The following is a 23,915-nucleotide window of genomic DNA, read 5'->3' as shown; positions in this document are numbered from 1 at the left end:
ACCCTCCCCCCCCTGGTCACTCCATCTACACACACACACCCCGCGCGGCACCTCCAGTCACCCACGGCGATGCTTACCGGCAGCACCACACACCCCCACTCCAGGGCTCTTCCGACGCAGCTCCAGTCACCCACGGTGACGGTATAGATGCTGTAGGTGGAGATGGAGTCACTTGCTCAATCCCCAACCCCCCCCCCGGGACTCGATCTCCACCTACGGCATCTACACTGCTCACTCGCTTACCGGCGCCCCCCCCCCCCCCCCACTGGGATCAATGGAATCAATCGCAGCACCCATCCGTCACCTGTCACCCACGACTGTCACTGGTGCCGCTCGCCCCGCACACCGAGCTGGACTCATCTGAGGCACCCCAACCCTTTATGGCTGGGCTCACCCGCGGCACCACCGAAAACCCCCCTCCCTATCACCCGAAGCCCCCAACACCCCCGCAGCTCACCCGTGCCGTCTCACCATCTCAGCTCTGCTACACCATCTCACCATCTTAGCTCTGCTACACCATCTCACCATCTCAGCTCTGCTACACCATCTCAGCTCTGCTACGCCATCTCACCTCTGCTACGCCATCTCATCATCTCAGCTCTACTACTTCTTCATCAGGCAGAAGCATTGCATGATGGTGTGCTGTTCTCCTCACTTATCTGTATGTTATTCAGATGTTTTTATAACTGCATTGTTTACATTCATTCCTTGTTGTATTCATTACATGTATTCTTGTTGTGCTGCCATCTGCTGGCCAAGAGTTTAGACTCCCCTCCATTTTCGCATTTTTTGGTTTGTCCCTTAGTGGGTGTGTCTTATAGCCCAGTCTCCACGTCACTTCCTGTAGCAGGCATTCTTCATCCTGCTTCTGACTGGAGAAGTAGTGCTTGCTTGGGCTTATCAGAGTCATAATCTTCTGACCAGAAATTACAAGTGTCAGCAAGGTATCTTCTAGGAAAGCAGCAACAGCACAATATAACTACTATACCGCATCTGTGACTAAGCTGTATGTGACGTTATTAAACTACGTTCTGCTCAACTTTCTACTCGACTTGACGCTTATTCTGGTTCCTGTCTGCCTCATATGCTGGAATACAAGGTAGGAAATCTCCAGTCAGGCCCACTAGTCAGATAAACCTTCACTCGCCGCATGTGGGGACAGAACAGTCAGAAGATTCACTTAAAAAGCCCAAAATCACAGCTAGAAATTGCCTGTAACCCAGACCAGTCTGAGGTCTCCATAGCAACAAGCACATGGTCAGCTAATCTGAGACAGCACGTCTGGACAGGCCTCAGGACAAGCACAGTGTGTGTCTGCTGTATTCTACACCTGCATAGAAGTCTTCCACAAAGCACCCCAAGCTGTTTCTCATATCTTACATGAACCTTTCATCACTCAGTAGAAGAACAGTTTTGTGTGTGAAGCTCCCTCAGACCATACCCCTCCTAAGAGACTTGCTGCATACCACCTCCCATTGGTCTGGCCACCCAGACTTGAAAACCCCACAAATCACTCAAATAACGCTGGGAATCATATCGGGGTGTCCTAAAGAAGCTGTGCTGCGATTTTCAGACCCCAATTCCAAAGTTAATTTTCTTAAAGAGACAGTACACTTTAAATCAAAATGGCCGAAAAGCATCCCGAGCAACTCCCCAGTGATAAAACACAGCATGGACAAGCTGATAGTGATGATTTGGAACAGCAGGAAGCAGGACTCACACTTCCAACAGACCAAGTTGTCCGACCAAGACGCTCTCTCAAACCGACACTAAAAGTAATTGAAAATTATCATACTGCTAAAAATGAGCTCCGTGATGACCTGGAAGAGAGATGGAAACGAGTTACCTCCCTCATGGCAAGTTTTCAATCCTTCAAGGGTGACGCCGAGAGTCAACAAGATGCTGTCGCACGGCTGAATACAGAGCATGAAAGATATAAGAGACTGTTTGCAAAGTATATCACCTTCTTAAAAGCCTCTAATATCGATGAAGCCTTAACAGAGCTGATCAAGGCAGAATCATCAGAAATAGAAAGAGACGCCATGGTGCAGAATGCTAAAGATAAAGCGGAGCTCCGTATCTCTCATCTACAAGAGACTAGATCGCACAGATCAAATTCATCTAAACGTTCATCACGGTCATACAGATCCTCGTGCTCAAGAAGCTCAGTCCTGAGCGACAGGATACTAGAGGCCCGCATAGATGCAGAGCAATCCAAAATAAGGCGTGCCTTCAGAGAAAAGGAAGTAATGGCCGAAGCTAAGGCTAAAGAAGCAGAGGCTCAGATAAAGATCCTTCAAACAGAGATGGAAGAGGAAATTGCATTGGCCAAGGTAAAAGTACTTGAGCAAGCAATGAGCCAAGGTCTCGATCCAGTTTGCTTGCCACAAGAAACAGACAATCCTGTCGATCGCACCAATGACTATGTGCTGAATCAGTTACCTGCAGCCCCCCCTATTTCTAGCACCATTCAAGCTGACAACACTGAAATCTCCAAGTCAGCTCTACCTGCAGCTACGGTGCCACCTATAGCACCCGCACAAACTGATGATCATCACCCAGATGTGCCTTCTCAAGGACAACTATCACAGGAAGATGGTTACCGAGTGTTTCCTGGCGTAGTCGCACAGAACAAGCAGCGGTCGTCAGAACTTATAGAGGCTAAACCACAGCTCAACCCTGCAGCAACATCATTCTACCCTGGAACATCTCACCCTTTCACGCCAACCAACCCATACGCCCAAGGGGTACAACGAGTTGACACGGCAACAAGAAGTGAGAAAACAGATATATCTGAGTTCGCAAGGTACATGGTTAGCAGGGAGCTGATCAACACCAGTCTCTCCAAATTTGACGACCGCGCAGAGAGCTACAGAGCCTGGAAAGCGACCTTCAAAGCTGCCATCGCCAACCTCAACCTTACCGCAGAGCAGGAGCTTGATCTCATGGTCAAATGGCTGGGCCCTGGCTCTACAAATCGCATCAAGAGCTTAAGGACTGTCTATGTGGGACAAGCTGAAGCAGGTCTTGCCGCTGCCTGGCAGAGACTTGAACGTACCTTTGGCAGTGCCGAAGCAATAGAGAAAGCCCTATTCAAGAGACTGCAGAACATCCCAAAGATTAATCTGAAGGAAGTCCACAAGCTTCAGGACTTAAGTGATCTGCTCATGGAACTGGAACTTGCTAAAAGAGATCCTCGTCTATCTGGACTATGCTATCTGGATACCGCCCATGGGGTAAACCCAATCGTCACAAAGCTGCCATATAGTTTGCAGGAGAAGTGGGCAACATCAGTCTCAAGATATAAGAGAGCACATGATGTCACCTTTCCACCATTCATCCACTTCTGCAGGTTCATCGATGAACAGGCCCAGATGAGGAATGACCCCAGTCTCGACTTCCTGGAGCTCAACATTCCAGCTGCATCATCATCAAGGTATGAAGGTGTCACACAGAAACACAGAGACTTTAAGAGCTGTGCGAGTGTTAGAAAGACTAACCTGCCACCACCTGCAGCATCCACGGGTAAACACCAAACTAACTCATCAAGAGACAAGTCCTTTAATCGTGAATGTCCCATTCATAAAAAACCTCACTCACTAAACAAATGCAGAGGCTTCAGGTCCAAACCCATACAGGAACGCAAGAAAATCCTCACTGAGCTAGGAGTATGTTTCAGATGCTGCGCCTCATTGGAGCATATGGCTAAGAACTGTAAATCTGCCATTAAGTGTGAGGAGTGTCACAGCGACAGACATGTCACAGTTATGCACCTAACCCCACTCACCAGCGATTCATCGGCTGCAGTTACCAGTATTCCCACTACAAGCCATGGCGGGGAGCCTCAGAATCATGCTAACTCTACCACTGATGTTTCCTGTTCATGCTCGGAGGTATGTGGGGAGAACCAAAGGGACAAATGTTGTGCCAGAATATGTCTGATCAAGGTTTACCCAGAAGGACAACCAAAAAAGGCTCTAAAAATGTATGCAATCATTGATGACCAGAGCAACCGGTCCCTAGCCGGACCTAAATTCTTTGAAGCCTTTGGGATCGAGGGACCCACAAAACCCTATACCTTAAACACCTGCTCAGGCAGCATAGAGACTTGTGGAAGAAGAGCACAGGGATTCATTGCTTCTCCCATCAATGGAGACACAGAGATACCCTTACCTACACTGATTGAATGTGACCAAATACCTGATCACAGGGATGAGATTCCTACCCCAGAAGCTGCATTTCACCAACCACACCTAAGGCACCTGACCAGTGTTATCCCACCCTTGGATATGGACGCTGAAATTCTACTCCTGCTTGGCAGAGACAATCTAAGGGTACACAAAGTGCGTCAGCAGTGTAACGGTCCTGACTATGCCCCATACGCCCAGAGACTGGACTTGGGATGGGTAATCATTGGGAATGTATGCTTGGATCAATCAGGAATTGACTCCTTTAAGACTTACGTGCACAGGGACGGACGCACATCTTGCATCAAGCCGTGCCCTCATCACTATAAAGTCAAAGAGAAACCGCCAGACCTCATACAGCTGCCTGACGTCATTCCCTCCCCCTATGCTGACAACTTGGGGAGATCAGTGTTCCTCACAACGAAGGATGACGATAAAGTAGCATTGTCAGTAGAGGACAGAGACTTTGTCAAGATAATGGACAGTGAATTCTCTAAGGAGGAAACCAATCACTGGGTTTCTCCACTACCGTTCAGAGCTTCCAGGGTAAGACTCCCAAACAACCGGGAACAAGCTTTGCAAAGATTTAACTCTCTTCAGCGTTCCCTAAACAGCAAGCCTGAAATGAGAGAACACGTTGTCACGTTTATGGAAAGAATATTCCGGAACAACCATGCAGAACCAGCTCCATCCTTGAAGAAGAACGAGGAGTGCTGGTACTTGCCTTCATTCGGAGTATACCATCCCAGAAAACCTAATCAAATTAGGGTTGTATTTGACTCAAGCGCCAAACATCAAGGTGTGTCTCTTAATGACGTTCTTCTCACAGGTCCCAATCTGACAAATAACCTTGTCGGAGTCTTGATGAGGTTCAGAAAAGAGCCTATTGCCATCACCGCTGATATTGAACAGATGTTCCACTGCTTCATAGTCAGAGAGGACCACAGGAACTTCCTCAGATTTCTGTGGTACAAGGACAATGACACCACCGAGGAGATAATGGAGTACCGCATGAGGGTACATGTATTTGGGAACAGCCCTTCACCTGCTGTAGCGACTTATGGCCTTCGCAGAACCGCCAAAGAGGGAGAGTCCCAGTATGGAAAGGATGCCAGAGACTTTGTAGAAAAAGACTTCTACGTAGATGATGGACTCAAATCATTACCTACTGAAGAAGAGGCAATTGATTTACTTAAAAGGACTCAAAGCATGCTGTACCAAGCCAAACTACGGCTACACAAAATCGCTTCAAACAGTCTGGCTGTCATGAGAGCCTTCGAGTCAGATGATCATGCTCCTGGATTCAAGGACATAAACCTGGGTCAAGACGATCCACCAGTGCAAAGAAGCTTAGGCCTGAGGTGGGATCTGTCCGCCGACTCCTTTGGCTTTCAAGTAAGTCGTGCAGACAAACCCTTTACAAAACGTGGTGTCCTGTCAGTTGTGAACAGCCTATACGATCCACTGGGATTTGTAGCGCCCATCACCATACAAGGTAAATCCCTACTGAGACAGCTTTCTGAAACCATCAAGGATTGGGATGCCCCCCTTCCTTCTGATAAGGAGCAAAAGTGGGAAGCCTGGAAGCAATCTTTGTATGCCTTGGATCAGATCAACATCCCAAGATGCTATGTCAAAGCCTCACTTACTGCCAGCAAGGGGAAGGAACTCTACGTGTTCTCGGATGCTTCCACAGAGGCCATAGCAGCCGTTGCCTACCTCAAGGCGACAGAACCCAACAGTCAAGTTCATATTGGGTTCGTTTTTGGCAAAGCCAAGTTAGCCCCCAAGCCTGATCACACTATTCCCAGGCTTGAACTTTGCGGAGCTGTATTAGCAGTGGAGATTGCAGACTTCATACAGCAAGAACTGGGTGCCGACATAGACGAGGTCCGGTACTACACTGACAGTAAGGTCGTTTTAGGTTACATCTACAATCAGACCAAGCGATTTTATGTGTACGTCAGTAACCGCATTCAGAGAATCAGGAGGTCCTCCAAACCTGAACAATGGCATTACGTACCATCCGAGCTTAATCCAGCAGATCACGCCACCAGGCCTATGTCTATAGGTTCCTTTGCAAACTCTTCATGGCTTACAGGCCCAGAATTTCTGCTGGAACAGACAGAGGAACATGTTCAGGAGGTCTACAGCATCCAAGATCCAGATAATGATCCAGAAATCCGCACTGAAGTCGGCGCATTAGTCACTGGAACAAAGCCACCTTCCAACCTCAATTGTCAACGTTTTGAACGTTTCTCCAGTTGGATGAGACTTGTTAGGACTATTGCAAGGTTGGCGCATATTGCAAGATGCTATCACCATACGCCTGGAGATCACGATTGTCGCGGCTGGCATGTCTGCCATAAACCCCTCTCTGCTGAGGACATTTCTCATAGTGAATCCCTTATAATACGTCATGTGCAGCAGGGGGAATTCAGTGCTGAGTGGAAGTGCTTGTACGACAAACAGCAGGTTCCAGTGAAAAGCCCTATTGCTAATTTGAATCCATTTATGGACAGTTTTGGTTTGCTAAGGGTTGGTGGTCGACTCAATCAAGTTGACCTAGGAGTTGCAGAGCAAAACCCTCTCATCATTCCCAGCAAACATCACATTACCACCTTGCTGATCCGGCACCACCATGAAAGGACTGAACACCAAGGAAGGCAAATAACAGAGGGCAAGTTACGTTCTGCAGGCCTTTGGATTCTAGGCATGAAGAGGCGTGTGGCGCACTTACTGCATGACTGTGTACATTGTCGTAAAGCAAGGGGAAAACAGTTATACCAACAGATGGCTGACTTGCCTGCGGACAGACTAAGTACTGAGCCACCATTCACCTATGTTGGCCTAGACGTCTTTGGGCCATGGATGGTGTCTGCACGCAGGACCCGTGGCGGCCACGCTAACAGTAAGCGTTGGGCCGTACTATTCACTTGCATGAGCGTGCGTGCCGTTCACATAGAGGTGATAGAATCCATGGACGCATCCAGCCTGATTAATGCTTTAAGACGCTTCTTCGCAGTCAGAGGACCTGTGAAGCAGTTGAGGTCTGACCGTGGAAGCAACTTCATTGGAGCATGCCGAGAACTGAATATTAGCACCAAGCCCATCCAAGATCAGCTGGCAGAGAAGGGTTGCTCCTGGATTTTCAATCCTCCTCATAGTTCCCACATGGGAGGCGCCTGGGAAAGGATGATCGGGATCTCCCGCAGCATCTTGAACTCTATGCTTATGGATGTGAATTCTTCAAGACTCACACATGAGACTCTGGTTACTCTTCTCGCTGAGGTTTCCGCCATCATCAACTCAAGACCCCTTGTTCCAGTATCAATGGATCCTGAAGCACCAGCTATACTGACTCCAGCTACTCTTCTCACCCAGAAAACTGGGAATCAACTGACGCCAAGTAGAGAGTACACTCATGGAAACATCTACCAAAAACAGTGGAAACGTGTACAACACTTAGCGGATTACTTCTGGAACAGATGGCGAAAGGAGTATCTTGTGATTCTTCAAGGAAGAAGAAAATGGCAACACCAGAAACCAAACTTGAAAAAAGGAGACCTCGTATTGATGAAGGAACAACAAACCGAAAGGATGGACTGGCCTATGGGACTAGTTACAAAAGTTCTTCCCAGCAAGGATGGCAAGATCCGGAAGGTGGAGTTGAAGATCTCCAGGAAGGGTGAGACCAAAACGTTTGCAAGGCCTATCAACGAACTGATCCTGATATTGCCTGTTGAGGATGTTTCTGGCGGATGAACAGGATTGAACTTTCTTTTAAAGAACTTTATTCCTCAGTTATGAAACAGGATTATCTCACTGTTTATATTGCATATTAACATGTTTTGTTTCAGGTTCTGCACTATATTTCATAGAAATTAGTTTATAGTGAAATCCCCCTAAGGGAATTTCAGACGGGGAGTGTGATGTTCTCCTCACTTATCTGTATGTTATTCAGATGTTTTTATAACTGCATTGTTTACATTCATTCCTTGTTGTATTCATTACATGTATTCTTGTTGTGCTGCCATCTGCTGGCCAAGAGTTTAGACTCCCCTCCATTTTCGCATTTTTTGGTTTGTCCCTTAGTGGGTGTGTCTTATAGCCCAGTCTCCACGTCACTTCCTGTAGCAGGCATTCTTCATCCTGCTTCTGACTGGAGAAGTAGTGCTTGCTTGGGCTTATCAGAGTCATAATCTTCTGACCAGAAATTACAAGTGTCAGCAAGGTATCTTCTAGGAAAGCAGCAACAGCACAATATAACTACTATACCGCATCTGTGACTAAGCTGTATGTGAAGTTATTAAACTACGTTCTGCTCAACTTTCTACTCTACCTGACGCTTATTCTGGTTCCTGTCTGCCTCATATGCTGGAATACAAGGTAGGAAATCTCCAGTCAGGCCCACTAGTCAGATAAACCTTCACTCGCCGCATGTGGGGACAGAACAGATGGGAAATGTAGTTTCCTATCTTGATAATAGACCATCTTTTAGAAAAACTTTTTTTCTAAAAAAGATAGGAGACGGCCCAAAATACTCAGGGGAACTTGGTGAGTAAGACCAGCTAGGTTTGGGAGTATTTCACTTTTTTGCTCTAGGGGGGAATACCCCTTTAACTTTTTCTTGTCCTGTTTTGGTGCCTCATCTTCCTCCACCCCTTCTCTCTCCATAAGAGAACCATGAAGACAGGGGGGATAGCTTCAAACTGCTTTTTCATGATAAAAATGCATTTTTCAGCTAATAAACCCAATTACAAAGTTTCTTAAAATCGCCTGTACTTTCTGAAAAAAAGAAAAAGAAAATGTAACGACAGTGACACTTGAAAAAAATGCCATTGGGAAATGTTTTTAAGATGTTTTTGGACAGTGGCATGAACATGGGATTATCCCTAATCACTTTTAGTAGTGTTATTGCAGCTCAAAGTCTCCCCCTATTGATGGCCACTGCCCGTCAATATAGTGTAGCAGGTTTGTCTAAAGCACGGGAAGAATCATGACCTGCCACTACCATCCGGGGGAGGAGAGAGAACAGAAGCAGTCAGCATGGTAAGCAAAGAGCAGCACGAGTATGATCCTGTACAAGCCACACCTGACACGCCTCAGAGTACCACAGCTATCCTCCAGCTCCTCTACCCACAGTAGGGTCGTATCATCTAGTTTGGGTGACCTGATGGAGCAAGCGGAGGCATAGTCTCAAACATCTGAGGTACCAACTATGAGGCCGACTACTGTCATGCTAAGGCCCCCAAGTCTGGAAGCACCCGTTATTCCACCATAGCTGTTTGGGAATGAGGACTGTCTCAAATCTGTAAATCTGTACAGCTCCCTATTGGTACTTTTACACGGAGCGATAATTCGCCCGATCGCACGATTAACGATTTTGAATGAACAATTTTTTTTTTTATAACGATCGGCGTTTAAACGGAACGATACATCGTACGGAATATTCGTATTTGATCGTTTTGCGAACGCTTAAGCCTATCTCACACATAGGGGAAATCGTTGAAAGACTGTTTACACTGGACAATCTGCGAATTTTTTGCGAACGATGATTTGAGAACATGTTGAAAGATCAAAATGAACGATTTTTTGCTCGTCGTTTGATCGTTCGCTGTGTTTACACGTACGATTATCGTTCGAATTCGATTGTTATCGCGCAAATTCGAACGATCAATTGTTCCGTGTAAAAGGACCATAAGCCCAACCCTGCGGGGCCGTCCATGAACCCTCTGAGCTGGTTCAAGACAAAGAAACAGCAGGAGTGGGAGGTAAGGAGATGGTTGTTAACTGTAGTGGTTAAGGTTTATAGAAGACAAAGGAACCCTGTTTGTGAGTCAGGGGAGGGGTAAATTGGGATTACCTCCACAATCTTCAATCAGGAGAAGAGGTGGAGTATACTCCTATGAAGGGTCCACGAGGATGGCAACATCAGAAAAGTAGGAGGAGGATCCGAATTGGTCATCCCTTGCGTTACTCCCATCACTAAAGGGTCTCCACCTGAAACCAGTTCCAGCCGGGTTACTAATTGGGAGAGCTCCTGTCTCCGCAGGGGCCATACCAGTCCAGAAATCAATATCTACTACCACTTCTACTGCAGACTACTAGAGATGAGCAAACCGGTTCGGCCAGTATGGAATCCGGTTCGAATTTTTCCAAAAATCCGAGTCCGATTGGATTTTGATTTTTGGAAATCCACTCCGATTTTTTTTTTCTTGCTTTCTAAAATGGCAGCCACGATTCTAGAAAGCAGGAAGTGTTCCGGGTGGGAAAAGCGCTTTCCCATGATGCCCGGAACACATCCAATCAGCAGGGATCTTGCACTAGCCCACTCCCTGTGTGACGTCGCTATTGCTTTAAGAGGAGTCTGCACAGAGAGAGAGGAAGGAGGTTGTTACTGGCTGCAGTGCACACAGTTTGTTATTATCAAAATGGTGCTGTGCTGCTGCTGCTGCTGCTGTTGTGTACTACAGACTACTGAGAAGATATTGTAGGAAAGCAAAGGAAAGATTAGGAAAGCGGAGAGGAGAAACATCTAGTGATTGAGAGAGAAATATAGAGAGGGCGAAAGATAGATAGATTAGGCATAGGACAGCATAGGGTGCACGGTACAAAAACGTGTTGTACAGATATACAAGTCCTATACTTCTGATATCACATCCGTCCTGAGAGACAAAAATACCTGGTGCAGGTGTATAGCATAAAAGTCTTTTAAAAAAGTGCTATACATATAGACAATTTCTATACTTGGACCTTTCTGATAGTGTGTATATCACACCCGTCTTATCCTGACAGACAAAAATACCTGGTGCAGTAATGGTGAATTTCCTGCATAGACCCTGTAATGGTGAATATTGAAGTCTAAAAAAAAAAAAAATGACTTTGAGATATCGAAAATATAATGATGTTACAGACATGTAGAGCCCTAAATTCAACCAAATACACTACCCCCGTATCATATAGATGCTTTAAACTATGAAATCCGAAGAAATCTGAAATTCGATCAAACTGAACTCTCCGAAAAAATCCGGAAGTCTGGTCGGAAGGAACTTTTGAAAAGTTCGCTCATCTCTAGTGACTACAACTGAGGGGGTGGCTACCTCTTCTGTGCCACCCTCCACAAGACCATTTTGGCATCATTCTCATCGACAGGCTACATTTTTTCAACCCACAACATTGTAGAGGCCAACTCTGTGCGGGGCTCATGGATTGCCCCAGTGATCCAGTTCAACAAGGTTGCCAGCCAGTCAGTGGATGACCACCGCCAAGAGCCCATGTCTATGTCCATGTGGCTTGCTGTAAAGCATGTCACTTAATCCTATTAAAAGCAGCTCAGGCTAGATGATCGATACCTTAACAATGTACAAAAAGTGAAATAAAAAGATTACAGTCAGAAATTTTTTAATATCTTACTTTAATTAGTAAAAAAAAAAATTGAGATAACCTAGATCATATTTTTGTGTCTGAGGGGTGACGTTGTACAAGAGCTCCTTAGTATTTAGGAGTCTGTACTTCTTGTATTCTTATCGTGGTAAAAGTAGAACAAGAAGTTAGCCACTAGATGTCGCTGTAATATGCATATCTGTATGGAAGATGTACAGGTAAAGGATCGCAAAGGGTTATCGTGTTTATGTGTCACAAGAGTCTGTAGACCAGTAGGATATCTGCTTTCTTCTCTCCTATCATCTCCCTCCTTTCCTCTTCTGTTGCACTCTTTTATTCACTCTCAACATACCTTACATGCTAGGGAGGAAGTTAGTCTCATGGGTGGAGGAGGAGCATGAGCTTTTCGTTCTGGACATTGTGGAGGAAGGACGCAAGCAAGCTAGATAGCTCTCCACAGTGGTCCTATCTGGGCCCTGGCCCTCTGCCAGGTCCCCATACCCAAGTCAGTCTTAGCTAGTACCTCGCATGGGAAGGACGCAAGACAGTACACTGCTACCAACTTCTTCACTAGCTACACTCCAAAGCACTATGCACTGTTAAACTCCTCTTAAGAGAGGACTAGCCAGATACCACCTCAACCCACAACGTGGACAAGGAGAAGTCACAGAGCAGGACAGTATCCACTACAGAGCCAAAAAGCCAGGAGCTGATCTGGACAGAGCAAAGTAGCAGGAGTCTATGAACTCTGTGTTGCAGCGTGGGTGTAAACAGGGAACCCTCAGCATTCCGCTCATCCCAGGTAACAAGGCCTGGGGCCTGTGTCACCCATTAGGAAGGTTCAGCTGAGTCTAGTGGGCATAAGGTGGTGTGAAGACTAAAGTCAAAAGTCAATACATGGGCGCACAGGTGTTCTTCATATTCTTATTCTTCTTGCAAGTATTCTACCTCATCCTCCAACATCCCGGCAGAGCACAGTACTACATGGGTTGAGACTCTCACGGCATCCTCCTCTCTGTTACTCTACTTCTTGTTTTACTAAACACAGCTCAACCAACACGACTTTATCCTACACTGCACTTATCCTTATCCTCTGGTCGTCCTCTTATCAAGAGTTTATTGGAACTTTGTCAAGTGTGTCTCAGAGACGTTCTGTATTACCTGCTGCACATTTACAAGTAGTAAATCAATTCAACTTTATCTCAAGAGTCTGTGATTATTCACCACCACCACTGACACAGTACACACACCGCAACCTTGGGACATTCTCCCCTACTATCCGGAAGGGTCACCCATACCACTCTGGCCATCCGTGACTACATCATCCCAAGGGACCCGGTAGCATCCTGGCAGGACATTGACCACAGGGAAAAAGGGTACAGCCGACCTCCTAAAAGCAGGCGTGCTAGCACACCTGTTTGCCCTCCAGGCACTGGCGTCAAATGACAACATTTCAAGGTCCGGCTGAATCTCAGCCATCCATCACAGAAGTGGTGTCACACTACAACAACTAGCAAGTGACTGTCCGCTCCCCCGATATAACATCAAACCGGGGGTACACCACATATGCATTGTGATAAAGTACAATGGACATACCTAGACATTCTGGCACTTCCTCCCAGATGCCATTCATACATCTTACAACTCTGTTTCCCTTAAGAGTATAAGATTGCGAGCATTTATATTCCACATGTTCTCCAGATCTGTAGACATGTTTGCTAAAGCCCGAAATTTCTCCGAATGGTACATTTGGTGGTGGACCACACAGTGCACTGCTTCCTGAAAAAACAAAAAGAATAAAGTAAATTGACTTGAATATGACGCAATGACGCACATATACACACACAGAGGCACCATTAACATATATACAGACACGCCACTGACATACACACATATATACGCCGTAATCTAATTACACTAGTGCTGATGTATACACCATGAATAGACTGTACACAGGGAAATCATCTCATTGTAATAAGAAATACTCAACCAGAAATAAAAGAAAATGCAGCAGATATTAGTGGTGGGTTCCTTTATTAGAGCCCAGCATTAATAGAAGCTGCTGCAGAACATCTTTGGGAGCAATCCTGTCAATCACTTGAGACACTACTGACATACACAAACACACATACACCAGTGTTACAGACACTACTGACATACACACACATATACACCAGTGCTACAGACATTGCTAACATACACAAACACACACATATACAGTACACCAGTGCTACAGACATTACTGACATACACAAACACATATAGCCCCAGATACATACACATACTGACATATAAATATATACACACAGTGGCGGTCTTTGGCACCAAGCACCCCAAGCGATCGCTTGGGGCCCCCAACATCCAGGGGGGCCCCCACTCCCCGCTCTTGTGCTCAAGACCTCTGGACAGGGCCTCTGCCCCGCTCGCTGCTGCCATCTGAACTGTAACTATGAGCACTCGTAATGAGTGCTTATAGTTACATGCAGCAGCACTGACAGGGCGGGAGACATTGGCTCCCTTCCTGTCAGTCACTCTTGTGGCCGCAGGAAGGGTTTTCCCTGCGGTCACAAGTGGCAGCTTTGTCCTTGTGGTGCCGGCGCTCCAGTGACATCACTGGAGCATCGGCGCCAGGACAAGGGGAGTGCGGCCTCTTGTGACCGCAGGGAAAACAGGGGTCTATATACTACTTGGGGTAGCAGAATGGGGTCTATATACAACTTGGAGAGCACACAGGAGGTCTATATCCAAGTGGGGGAGCACACAGGGGGGCTATATACTACTGGGGGAGCACACAGGGGTCTGTATACTACTGGGGCAGCACACAAGGGGTCTATATAATACTGGTGGGGCACACAGGGGGTCTATATACTACTGGGGGAACCACACAGGGGGTTTATATACTACGGGAGGAGCACACAGGGGTCTATATCCAAGTGGGGGAGCACACAGGAGGTCTATATCCAAGTGGGGGAGCACACAGGGGGGCTAAATACCCCTGAGGGAGCACACAGGGGGCCTATATATTAGTGGGGGAGCACACGGGAGGTCTATATACTTCTGGGGGAGCACACAGGGGGCTATATATAACTGGGGGAACACACAGGGGTCTATATACTACTGGGGGAAGCAAACAAGGGCTATATACTATTGGGGGCAGGACACAAGGGGTATATACTATTGGGGGCAGCACACAAGGAGTATATATTAATGGCGGTAGCGCACAAGGGGTATATACTACTGGAGGCAACACACAGCGCTCTATTGTTTTGGAATGCGTGTCGAGGGGGGCCCAAGACTTAACTTCGCTTGGGGCCCCAAAAATGCCAAGACCGCCCCTGTATACACAGATACATATATACACACACTGACATATACATATACCCACAGTTACATACATACACTCACTGACACACATACACAGCACTTACAGTTACCAGGCTTCCCCCCTCCTCCTCCTCCTCCAGTAGTCCGGGCTGATCTTCACATAGAAGTATTAAGGACCTTTGGGTCATGTGACAATAAGGTCCTTCATTCCTCTCCTGTGCCGTACAGGACCTAGCAGGTCCCGCTCACTACAGTGAGGGGGCTGAACAGTGCAGTGGCGGGTCCCTCTTCCTCTCTGGACCCCTGGGAGTACAGTGGTCGGATGTTAGTGTCATTACCTACCATGAAGGCAGGGCAGGCTTCCTCGGGCCCCCTTCCTGCAGGGGCCCCATAGCAGTCGCCTTCCCTGCCTTCATGGTAGCTACGCCACTGGCCCTGCCGGGGTTCCGGGCTATGGAGTGGGCTTACGAGCTGAGCTCACCCCATAGCAGGTGAAGACCGGCTGCTATGTGCAGCCATGCCCTCACTCTCAATGGTGGGCCACCGCGATCACGCGGCCGCCCGCCATTAAACCCTTAAACGCTGCGATCTTGCAAAAAACAGATGCATTGGTGTGCATCCGTTTTGATCCGTTTTTCCATCGACATCCATAAAAAAGTATCAAAACGCCTCCTTTTTTTCGAGCATACACAAAAATAAGGTCTTGTGCGTCTTTGTGCATGTTAAAAATAAAAAACGGGTTGCAAAAATGTAGTGTGAACCCAGCCTTACAGACTTCACCGGTTACTTCACAGACAAAAAAAAAAAAACAACATCCAGGGGAATGCACAGGGTACTGGTAAGGATGCCAGGCATCAATATTTTGCAGGCCTTTATAGTGTTACAACAGAAACAAGTATAATATTAGGTTACATAGTACTCTGGCTCCATCTGCTGGCCATATAGGTAAAATGCTTCATGCAGTTCAGTGACCATCTATTGCATTAACCCCTTAAAGACATCGGGCGTAAACTTACGCCCTCGCGCCCTGGTACTTGGCGCATCAGGGCGTAAATTTACGCCCGATGTTTCCCCGATCGCTGCGTGTTCGCACACAGCGATCGGGGAAGATGGCCTGCTATAAATCATAGCAGGCCATCTTAGCTTCACGGCACGGGGGGTGGTTAACACCCCCCGTGCTTACGATCGCCGCTATAGGCTGATCAATTCAGATCAGCCAATAGCGGCGATCGGAACCTTTCCGGGTGCCCCCCAGACACGTCTTTTCTGCCAGTACCGTCCCAATAAGAGATGACGGTATGGTGTGAAATTCTACAAACTCTGTGAGCGTACCTCAGGGAACACTTACAGATTTTGAGTATGTGCACACTGCGGAATGGCGAAGGATAACCCTTCGTGCATTCTGCAGCTGGCACCCGCCGGCGGACTGATGCGGGCGCATGTCTCTACCCGTGTCATAGACTCCATTCTATGCATGGGCGGATTCCGTCGTCCATCCAAAGAATGAATACGTTGGACGAAGAGCGGAATCCGCCCGGGCATAGAATGGAGTCTATGACACGGATGGAGACGAGCGCCTGCATCACTCCGCCGGCGGGTGCCAACTGCGGAATGCACGAAGGGTTATCTGTCGCGATTCCGCAGTGTGCATGTACCCTTAGAGTGTATGAAGGAAGGGACACCCGAATGCAGCCCCTAGATGCCCCCTCCCCCCCATCCTCGGAACAAGTGGGAAGATCGTCCGGGAACTGATCTTCCCACTGCTGGATAAAGGTCACCACCTGTACGGGGATAACTTTTATACCAGCACCCCTTCTTCCGGTCCCTCGCTGCCCGAGCTACTGTAGCTTGCGGCACGATACGAAAATATCAGAAGTAGTAATAGAGCCCTAATATTTAGCAGCCATGGAGCGGACCCAGCGCTTCTGGATATGAGGGACCCCGTATCGCACCAGGACAACATTTTCCAGGTGACGTCCCCCACACTGGAGAACGGGAGACCCCAGAAGAAGTGCAGAGTGTGGCGTAACAGGGGGATCAGAAAGGACGCCATTTTCCAGTGTGACGCCTGTCCTGATCACCCCGGCCTCTGCATACTGGATCGCTCCAAGGCGTACCACACGTACATTATCTAAATTCTGTCCCTTATTCCTATTTCAGGGGTCACGTTGGTCCGGGGATTATTCTGATCGCCAATATGGAGTCGGGAAGGAATTTTCCCCTGTGATGAGGCTACTGTCGTCTGCCTCACGAGGGGTTTTTGCCTTCCTCTGGATCAACACAGGTTGAGTTTGATGGACACCTGTCATTTCCAACCTTATAAACTAATAATTGGCCTAATACCCCAAAATAAATTAGAATTGTCCCTTTTTCCCAGCTAAGTAGGTATGGCCGCCATTCCCATTAGAGGATGCCATGATGCAATTACAAAGCCTATGTGCGGCCAGGACAGTAGAAACTTCCCACAAGTGACCCCATTCTGGAAACTACACCTGATAAGGAATCTAACAAGGGGGGCAGCGGGGATATGGCCCCCTGGTGACGGCCACATTTGGGACGTGAAAATGAAAAAAATGGTATTTTTTATTTTCTCGGCATATGTTCTACGTAAGTGCCCGTCACCAGTGGGGTCCATATGCTCACTGCACCCCTTGTTAGATTCCTTATGGGGTGTAGTTTCCAGAATGGGGTCACTTGTCAGGGGTTTCTACTGACCTGGCAGCACAGGAGCTTTGTAATTGCGACATGGCCTCCATCCTCCATTCCAGCCTCTAAATGGCGCTCTGTCCCTTTGGTGGCTTGCCCTGTGCCCATATGGCACATTATGCCCACATGTGGGGTATTTTCATACTCAGGGGAAACTATCCTACACGTTTTGTGTTCATTTTCTTTTTAACCCCTTGTGGAAATGGAAAAAATCAAGGCTAGACCAACATTTAGTGTAATTTTTGTAAAATTTTTACTCTAAATCATTAATCTTGTCATGATTTTTTCATTTTCACAAGGGGCTAAAAGATAAAAAAAAACACTAAATGTGTAGAGCAATTTCCCCTGAGTACGGAAATACCACACATGTGGACATAAAGCGCCGTGCTTGTCCACATGTGGGGTATTTCCGTACTCGGGAGAAACTGCGCTACACATTTTGTGTCTTTTTTTTCCTCTTATCCCTTTAAGAAAATGAAAAATTGAAGGCTAGAACAACGTTTTAGTGTAAAAAATACATTTTTCTTTTTTCACGCCATATTGTTTGGAAAATCTGTGAAGCACCTGTGGGGTCCAAATGCTCACCGCACACCTTGTTACATTCCTTGAGGGGTGTAGTTTTCTAAATGGTGTCCCTTTAGGGGTGTTTTTTAGGTTTTGGCACCCCAGAGCCTCTGCCAACCTGAAGTGGTACAGTCAGAAATGACCAAATATAACGGAGCCATTGAAATTCACTAGGCGCTCCCTTATAGCTAAGGCTTTTGGTTGCGTCAAATAGCGCAATAGGGCCACATATGGGGTATTTCTATAAACTGCAGAAACGGGGCAATCAATATTGGGGTGCATTTCTCTGGTAATAGGTTTATAATTATGAAAAATATTGGATTACAATAAAATCTCTGCACAGAAAATTAAAATTTTCAAATTTCTTACACACTTAGCTTTTATTTCTGTGACTCCCCTAAAGGGTTAAAACACTTTCTGCATATGCTTTTGCAGAGTGTCGGGGGTGCAGTTTCTGAAATGGGGTGCTTTGTGGGGCTTTCTAACATACAGGCCCCTCAAATACACTTTAAACCTGAACAGGTCCCTAAACATATCTGATTTTGAAATTTTACTAAAAATTTGGAAATTTGCTGCTAATGTTTTAAGCTTCTATTGTCTAAAAAAAAATGAAAGATCGTTTATTAAATGCCGCCAACATAAAGTAGACATGTTGCTAATGCTATTTAATATATAATTTATGTGGTATATCCACTTTCTGTATACGCAAAAAAGTTTCAAAGTTGGAAAAATGCAGTTTTTCACATTTTTTCACATTATTTGGGTTTTTTTCATAAACTTATTCGTTATGAGTATCGACTCCAATTTACCAGAAATGTAAAGTACAATATGTCACGAGAAAAAAATCTCAGAATCAGCCGGATAGGTAAAAGCATCCCGAAGTTATTAATGAATAAAGTGACACAGGTCATATTCATAAAATTTGTCTCTGTCATTAAGGCCATTTCAGGCTCTGTCCTTAAGGGGTTAAAGGAGTAGTGCGGCGCTAAACAATTATTCACTAAACACACATTGCAAAATTATACAACTTGTTCCCCCCCACCCAAGCTAGACCCGGAAGTGTAGTGCTCTATACTCACCTGATTCGTGTCGACCCCAGCTGCCATCTTGTAACAATGATGTCGTCTTTGGGAGGCCGGCCGAATCACTCCAACAGTCCTTCATGCTGGCCCCCCCTCTGTGGTGTTTAGCGCCGCACTACCCCTTTAACACATATATCACCGAAAAAGGCCTAGCCAAAACAAACAGTATATTTAGGCCAGAAAAGAAAAAATGGTATGGGGAGACCAAACAAAATAATACTTGAAAGAAAATCAGGTATTCACCAGTACCCCTGGGGCCCCTGGAACTGCCCGACACATGTTTCGCACATCCATGCTTCGTCAGGAGAATGACTAAAGTATATTTGGTGTTGTGGCAACTGACCACAAAATAAATAAATAAATAAATAAATAAAAAGATTACCACACTCTGCAGCACTTAAAAAAGAAGGGGAAAAAATAGAAACAGCGCCACCCCTTTCTCAGTTTGTGTGTGGTATTGCATCTAATTGCCATTGAAGTAAATGCAAAAAAGTCATAATATCACACACAACCTGAGGACTGGCGTGGTGAAGCTTTGGGAAGAAATCAGCTATGTTTTCTTTAGCCGGGATATCCCTTTTAAAGAGTTTATCCAGTGCTACAAAAACATGGCCACTTTCTTTCAGAGACAAGATGACAGAGACAGTTCAGGTGCGGTTTGCAATTAAGCTCCATTCACTTCAATGGAATTGAGGAGTGGTGCTGTCTCTGAAAGAAAGTGGCCATGTTTTTGTAGCACTGGATAAACTCTTTAAAAGGGATATCCCGGCTAAAGAAAACATAGCTGATTTCTTCCCAAAGCTTCACCACACCAGTCCTCAGGTTGTGTGTGATATTATGACTTTATTGCATTTACTTCAATAGAAACTGCCAAAAATCCTTTTTTTTTCTTCTTTTTCCTTTTTTTTTTTTTGGGGGGGTGTGGGGGGTGTGGGGGGTGTTCTGTATTGTGTTTTTGTCTTTCCTGGTTGAGCATTTCCCAGAATGCAATGCTTTCCCTCAGCTGATCATCACAGTCCCCCACCCACACAATCAGTAAAATAAGTGCTGCACCTGCTTCTGGCTGGTCAGAGATGGTGAATCACTCAGGGGATTGGGGGATACAGCCAAGCCTCCTGTGATATCACACCCTGCCTCCTGTCTGCATCATCAGCCTGTGCTCAGCAAACAAACACAATGTGAGACAGAGGCATGGAAGATTTGTCTCCCAAGGTGAGAGAGCAGAAGGAGCAGGAGACAATGTGGATTGGTACAGAGGCCATTTTTTTCACTTCCTGGATTTCTATCAGCTACTAGTGTGGCAGAACCTCACAGATACGGTAATATATTTTATAGACACATCTATATAACTTTTAATGTACTTTTAATAGAAAACAAGTTTTTCTTATCCGGAGTTCCCCTTTAAGTTAGGCTTACACAGGATAGTCTTTGATGTTTTTTTTGTTTTTTTTTGCCCAAAAGCAACAGTGAATCTTAAAGAGAGAAAGGATATCTAAGACATATACTTGCATGTATCCTGTCCTTCTTTGGGTTAAAAAACTGCACTGTGTAGACCTGCCCTTATACATGAACCCACCATAAGGTAAATGATATCTCACCATACTGTGGAGCTGCACAACAGGACATTGCAGATATCAGCAGGAAGAAGAATCCTGATGGAGACATTCTGATATATCCAGAGCAGAGACTTCTCCAGCTTGTTGCTTCTCTCTCCACTACTGACCAACGATTGAGAGTTTATCTCATATCAAATACATTGTTCCTTGATAAAACCTGGTAATGTCACAAGAGTAGAAAAGTCCATAGGTTGCCTAACATTTGTGTTTATATAACAGGATCAGTCTGTATGGACGGTATTTATTTTTAAGCAAAGGTCGGCGGTATTCTGTATCAGACTGTGCATTGTGCACAAACAAAACCAAGGCTAAAAGAAGTGAATGTTTTCCAAACACTGATATAATAGACAGGAGAATATTATTGGATTTACTTCCTATTCCTTGAACCACATCAATATATTCCTCTGTGCTGCATAGAGATTGTCATGGCTCCCATCAGCCCTTGCCTTTGCTCAGGGGAATATATAGATATCCTGGAATGTAAAATACACAATTTTATCTGGAGAATCAGGGCTGCCACATTTAGGAGGGAGATAGAAGTTGTGCCCCTAAATGTTTATGTATTATCTGACCAAATGTGTGCATATGCCCAGATGTTCATATACAGTAGGCTATATGTATTCAAAACCTTTTGAAATTCTCTACCAGGAATGAGGAACCTTCAGCCCCCCAGCTGAGGCGCGACCGGTCACTTGCCAGATGATGAAGTGTGACTCCACTGCAGTAGTGGTTGGTCGGGATATAGCTCAGCCAGGTGTCATGTTGTCGTGACGCCAGTGCCGGTTGGGCACACAGGTATGATTGCACCCCTGCTTTTAGTTTAGTAAGGCTGGCTATACCCTTTCCTCTGTGGTCAGTAACCTGTCGAGCTATATGAGGTTCCCTTGGGTGCTTATCATAGTGGTCCGGAGTGGAGTTGTGACCCACCTGGACTAGCGGTACTGCCACCCACAGAAAGGGGAGATGACCAAAGGAAAGTGCAATGGTGGTGTAGGTGCTTGGACAAGAATCACAGAGTCCCGTTACAATAAATAAACTTTTCTTTACTGCAGGAATACTTGATACAGTGATACACAATAGGCTTTTGGCTTGATACGATATCTTGGACTTTAGTAACCACATCTGTGCTGAGAGCTTGAAAGAGAGTACAGCTGTGTTAACTGGGTTGCGCGCTGAGAGGTAGAGGGAGTTCAGAGAAGTAGAGAGGGGGATGTCGAGAGAGTCCCAATCCAAGGTAGTACTGTGCTCTGCCAGAACTTGAGAAGTGGAATAGATAGAAATAATTGAAAGTATAGAGAATACTTGTGCCGTGTTTTGACTTTTTTGGTCTTTGCACAACCTATTGCCCACCAGTGTTGGGCGACCCATACTAGAGGGTGACACAAGCTCCAGACCTTGTTACCTGGAATGAGCAGAGTGGCCAAGGTTTCCTGGTGACACCTACGCTGTGAGATAAAGTACGTAGGCTTCTAGCAACTTTGCTCTATCTGGATCAGTTCCTATTACTTCAGGATACTGTCCTGCACTTTTAGACTTGTTCATGGCGTGGGCTGGGATGATCCCTGATGAACCCTTTAACTGCTACAGCTGTGCAATACTTTAAGAGTCACTGCTGTTATCAATAGTCCAGGAAATTTTAAGAAACTTTGTATTTGTGTTTATTAGGCAAATATGCCATTATCTGCATTTAAAAAGACTTTTCCCAGGTCCCCCCCTCCTCTCCTTTCTGTCATCCACTGTTTAGAATCAGGAAATCTCGACTGTTTTACATCAGTCTGATCCTGTCTGTTCTATGGAGAGGGAAGGGGGAGGAGGGAGATTAATGGGCAGCAGAGAGCAGAGAACAAAGAATTACACAACAGGAAGCCGCTGAAAACCCCTATTCAGAGGTCAGAGAGGTCAGTGCTGATGTCAGAGGAGATAGCCTGGTGATGTAGCTGTAAATTAACTCTTTGTTGTCCTGTTTTGGTGCCTCATCTCCCTCCACCCTTCCCCTCTTCATAGGGAACAATGAAGACAGGGGGGGAAGATGGTTCAAACTGCTTTTTCATGATAAAAAATGCATTTTTCGGCTAATAAACCCAATTACAAAGTTTCTTAAAATTGCCTGTACTAATGATTTCTGCAAAAAAATGTTTATTGACAGTGAAACTTTAAGCATACAGTACATATACTAGCGACATCTAGTGACAAAACATAGGTAATACTTCACTAACACTGATACTTTGGAGTACAGGCTTTTGCAAGTGGTGTAAAGACAAGTAACACTCATGGTGGGACACCACACACAGACCCCCTAAACATACCCCAGTAGACAGTTCCCCCATGTAGGCATACCCTATGTAGGTCATAAATCAATCATGAAGGTCTGAAAGGGTCAATAATACTCTGTTACTTGGTGTAATATATATATATATATATATATATATATATTTTTTAAATCCTGTATTTTATAAGGCTATGTTCACACAACATATATTTTCGTTAAAACATTTATTTAATTATTACGAAAATATAGATAGTTACATAGTTAATACGGTTGAAAAAAGACACATGTCCATCAAGTTCAACCAAGGAGGGGATGGATACAGGGAAGGGGGGGGGGGGGGGTGATAGGTTCTATACATATGCATTTAACTTATTTTGGTCTAAGAACTTGTCTAGGCCGGTTTTGAAGCCCTCTACTGTTTTTTTTGTGACCAGATCCTGTGGTAGACTGTTCCAAAGATTCACATTTCTCATGGTAAAGAAGGCTTCTCGCCTAAGTTGCATTGCTGTCTATGGGATCCCGTCCGGAGCAAATACACATGGTATACACTCCGGCCGGGATCCCTTGCGGCGCCACAAACAACTGACATGTCAGTTTTCTGTGACCGCTATTCGTTGAAAAGCGGCCGTAGAAAACCATGTCAGTGCACACTGTGGAGCAAATGGCTCCGGCCGCACGCTCCATAGTGTGCTGTGGGGAGTTCTGATGTGCGTGCGCACGGATGCACGGATGCCGGGATGATCTATTCAGAGACCTCCCATTCCGTGACCTGGAACAGCCG

At 45.8% G+C, this 23,915-nt stretch overlaps 1 protein-coding gene across 2 annotated transcripts in view; it reads right to left on the bottom strand.

The window, feature by feature from the left end:
* LOC138788994 (complement factor H-related protein 4-like) overlaps positions 1-20,970 on the bottom strand; it is a 91,017-nt gene extending 70,047 nt beyond the window's left edge. For both annotated transcript variants that reach the window (XM_069967471.1, XM_069967472.1), the window contains exon 1: positions 20,848-20,970. In XM_069967471.1, coding sequence (XP_069823572.1) covers positions 20,848-20,914 — 67 coding nt within the window. In that variant the 5' untranslated portion in view covers positions 20,915-20,970. The remainder of the gene's footprint in view (positions 1-20,847) is intronic.
* Positions 20,971-23,915: the final 2,945 nt, after the last annotated feature.

Source organism: Dendropsophus ebraccatus, chromosome 4 (assembly GCF_027789765.1).
Source record: "Dendropsophus ebraccatus isolate aDenEbr1 chromosome 4, aDenEbr1.pat, whole genome shotgun sequence".
Classification (NCBI taxonomy): Eukaryota; Metazoa; Chordata; class Amphibia; order Anura; family Hylidae; genus Dendropsophus; species Dendropsophus ebraccatus.
Note: the sequence above shows the minus strand (reverse complement) of the source record. Positions and strands in the feature narration are given on the sequence as shown.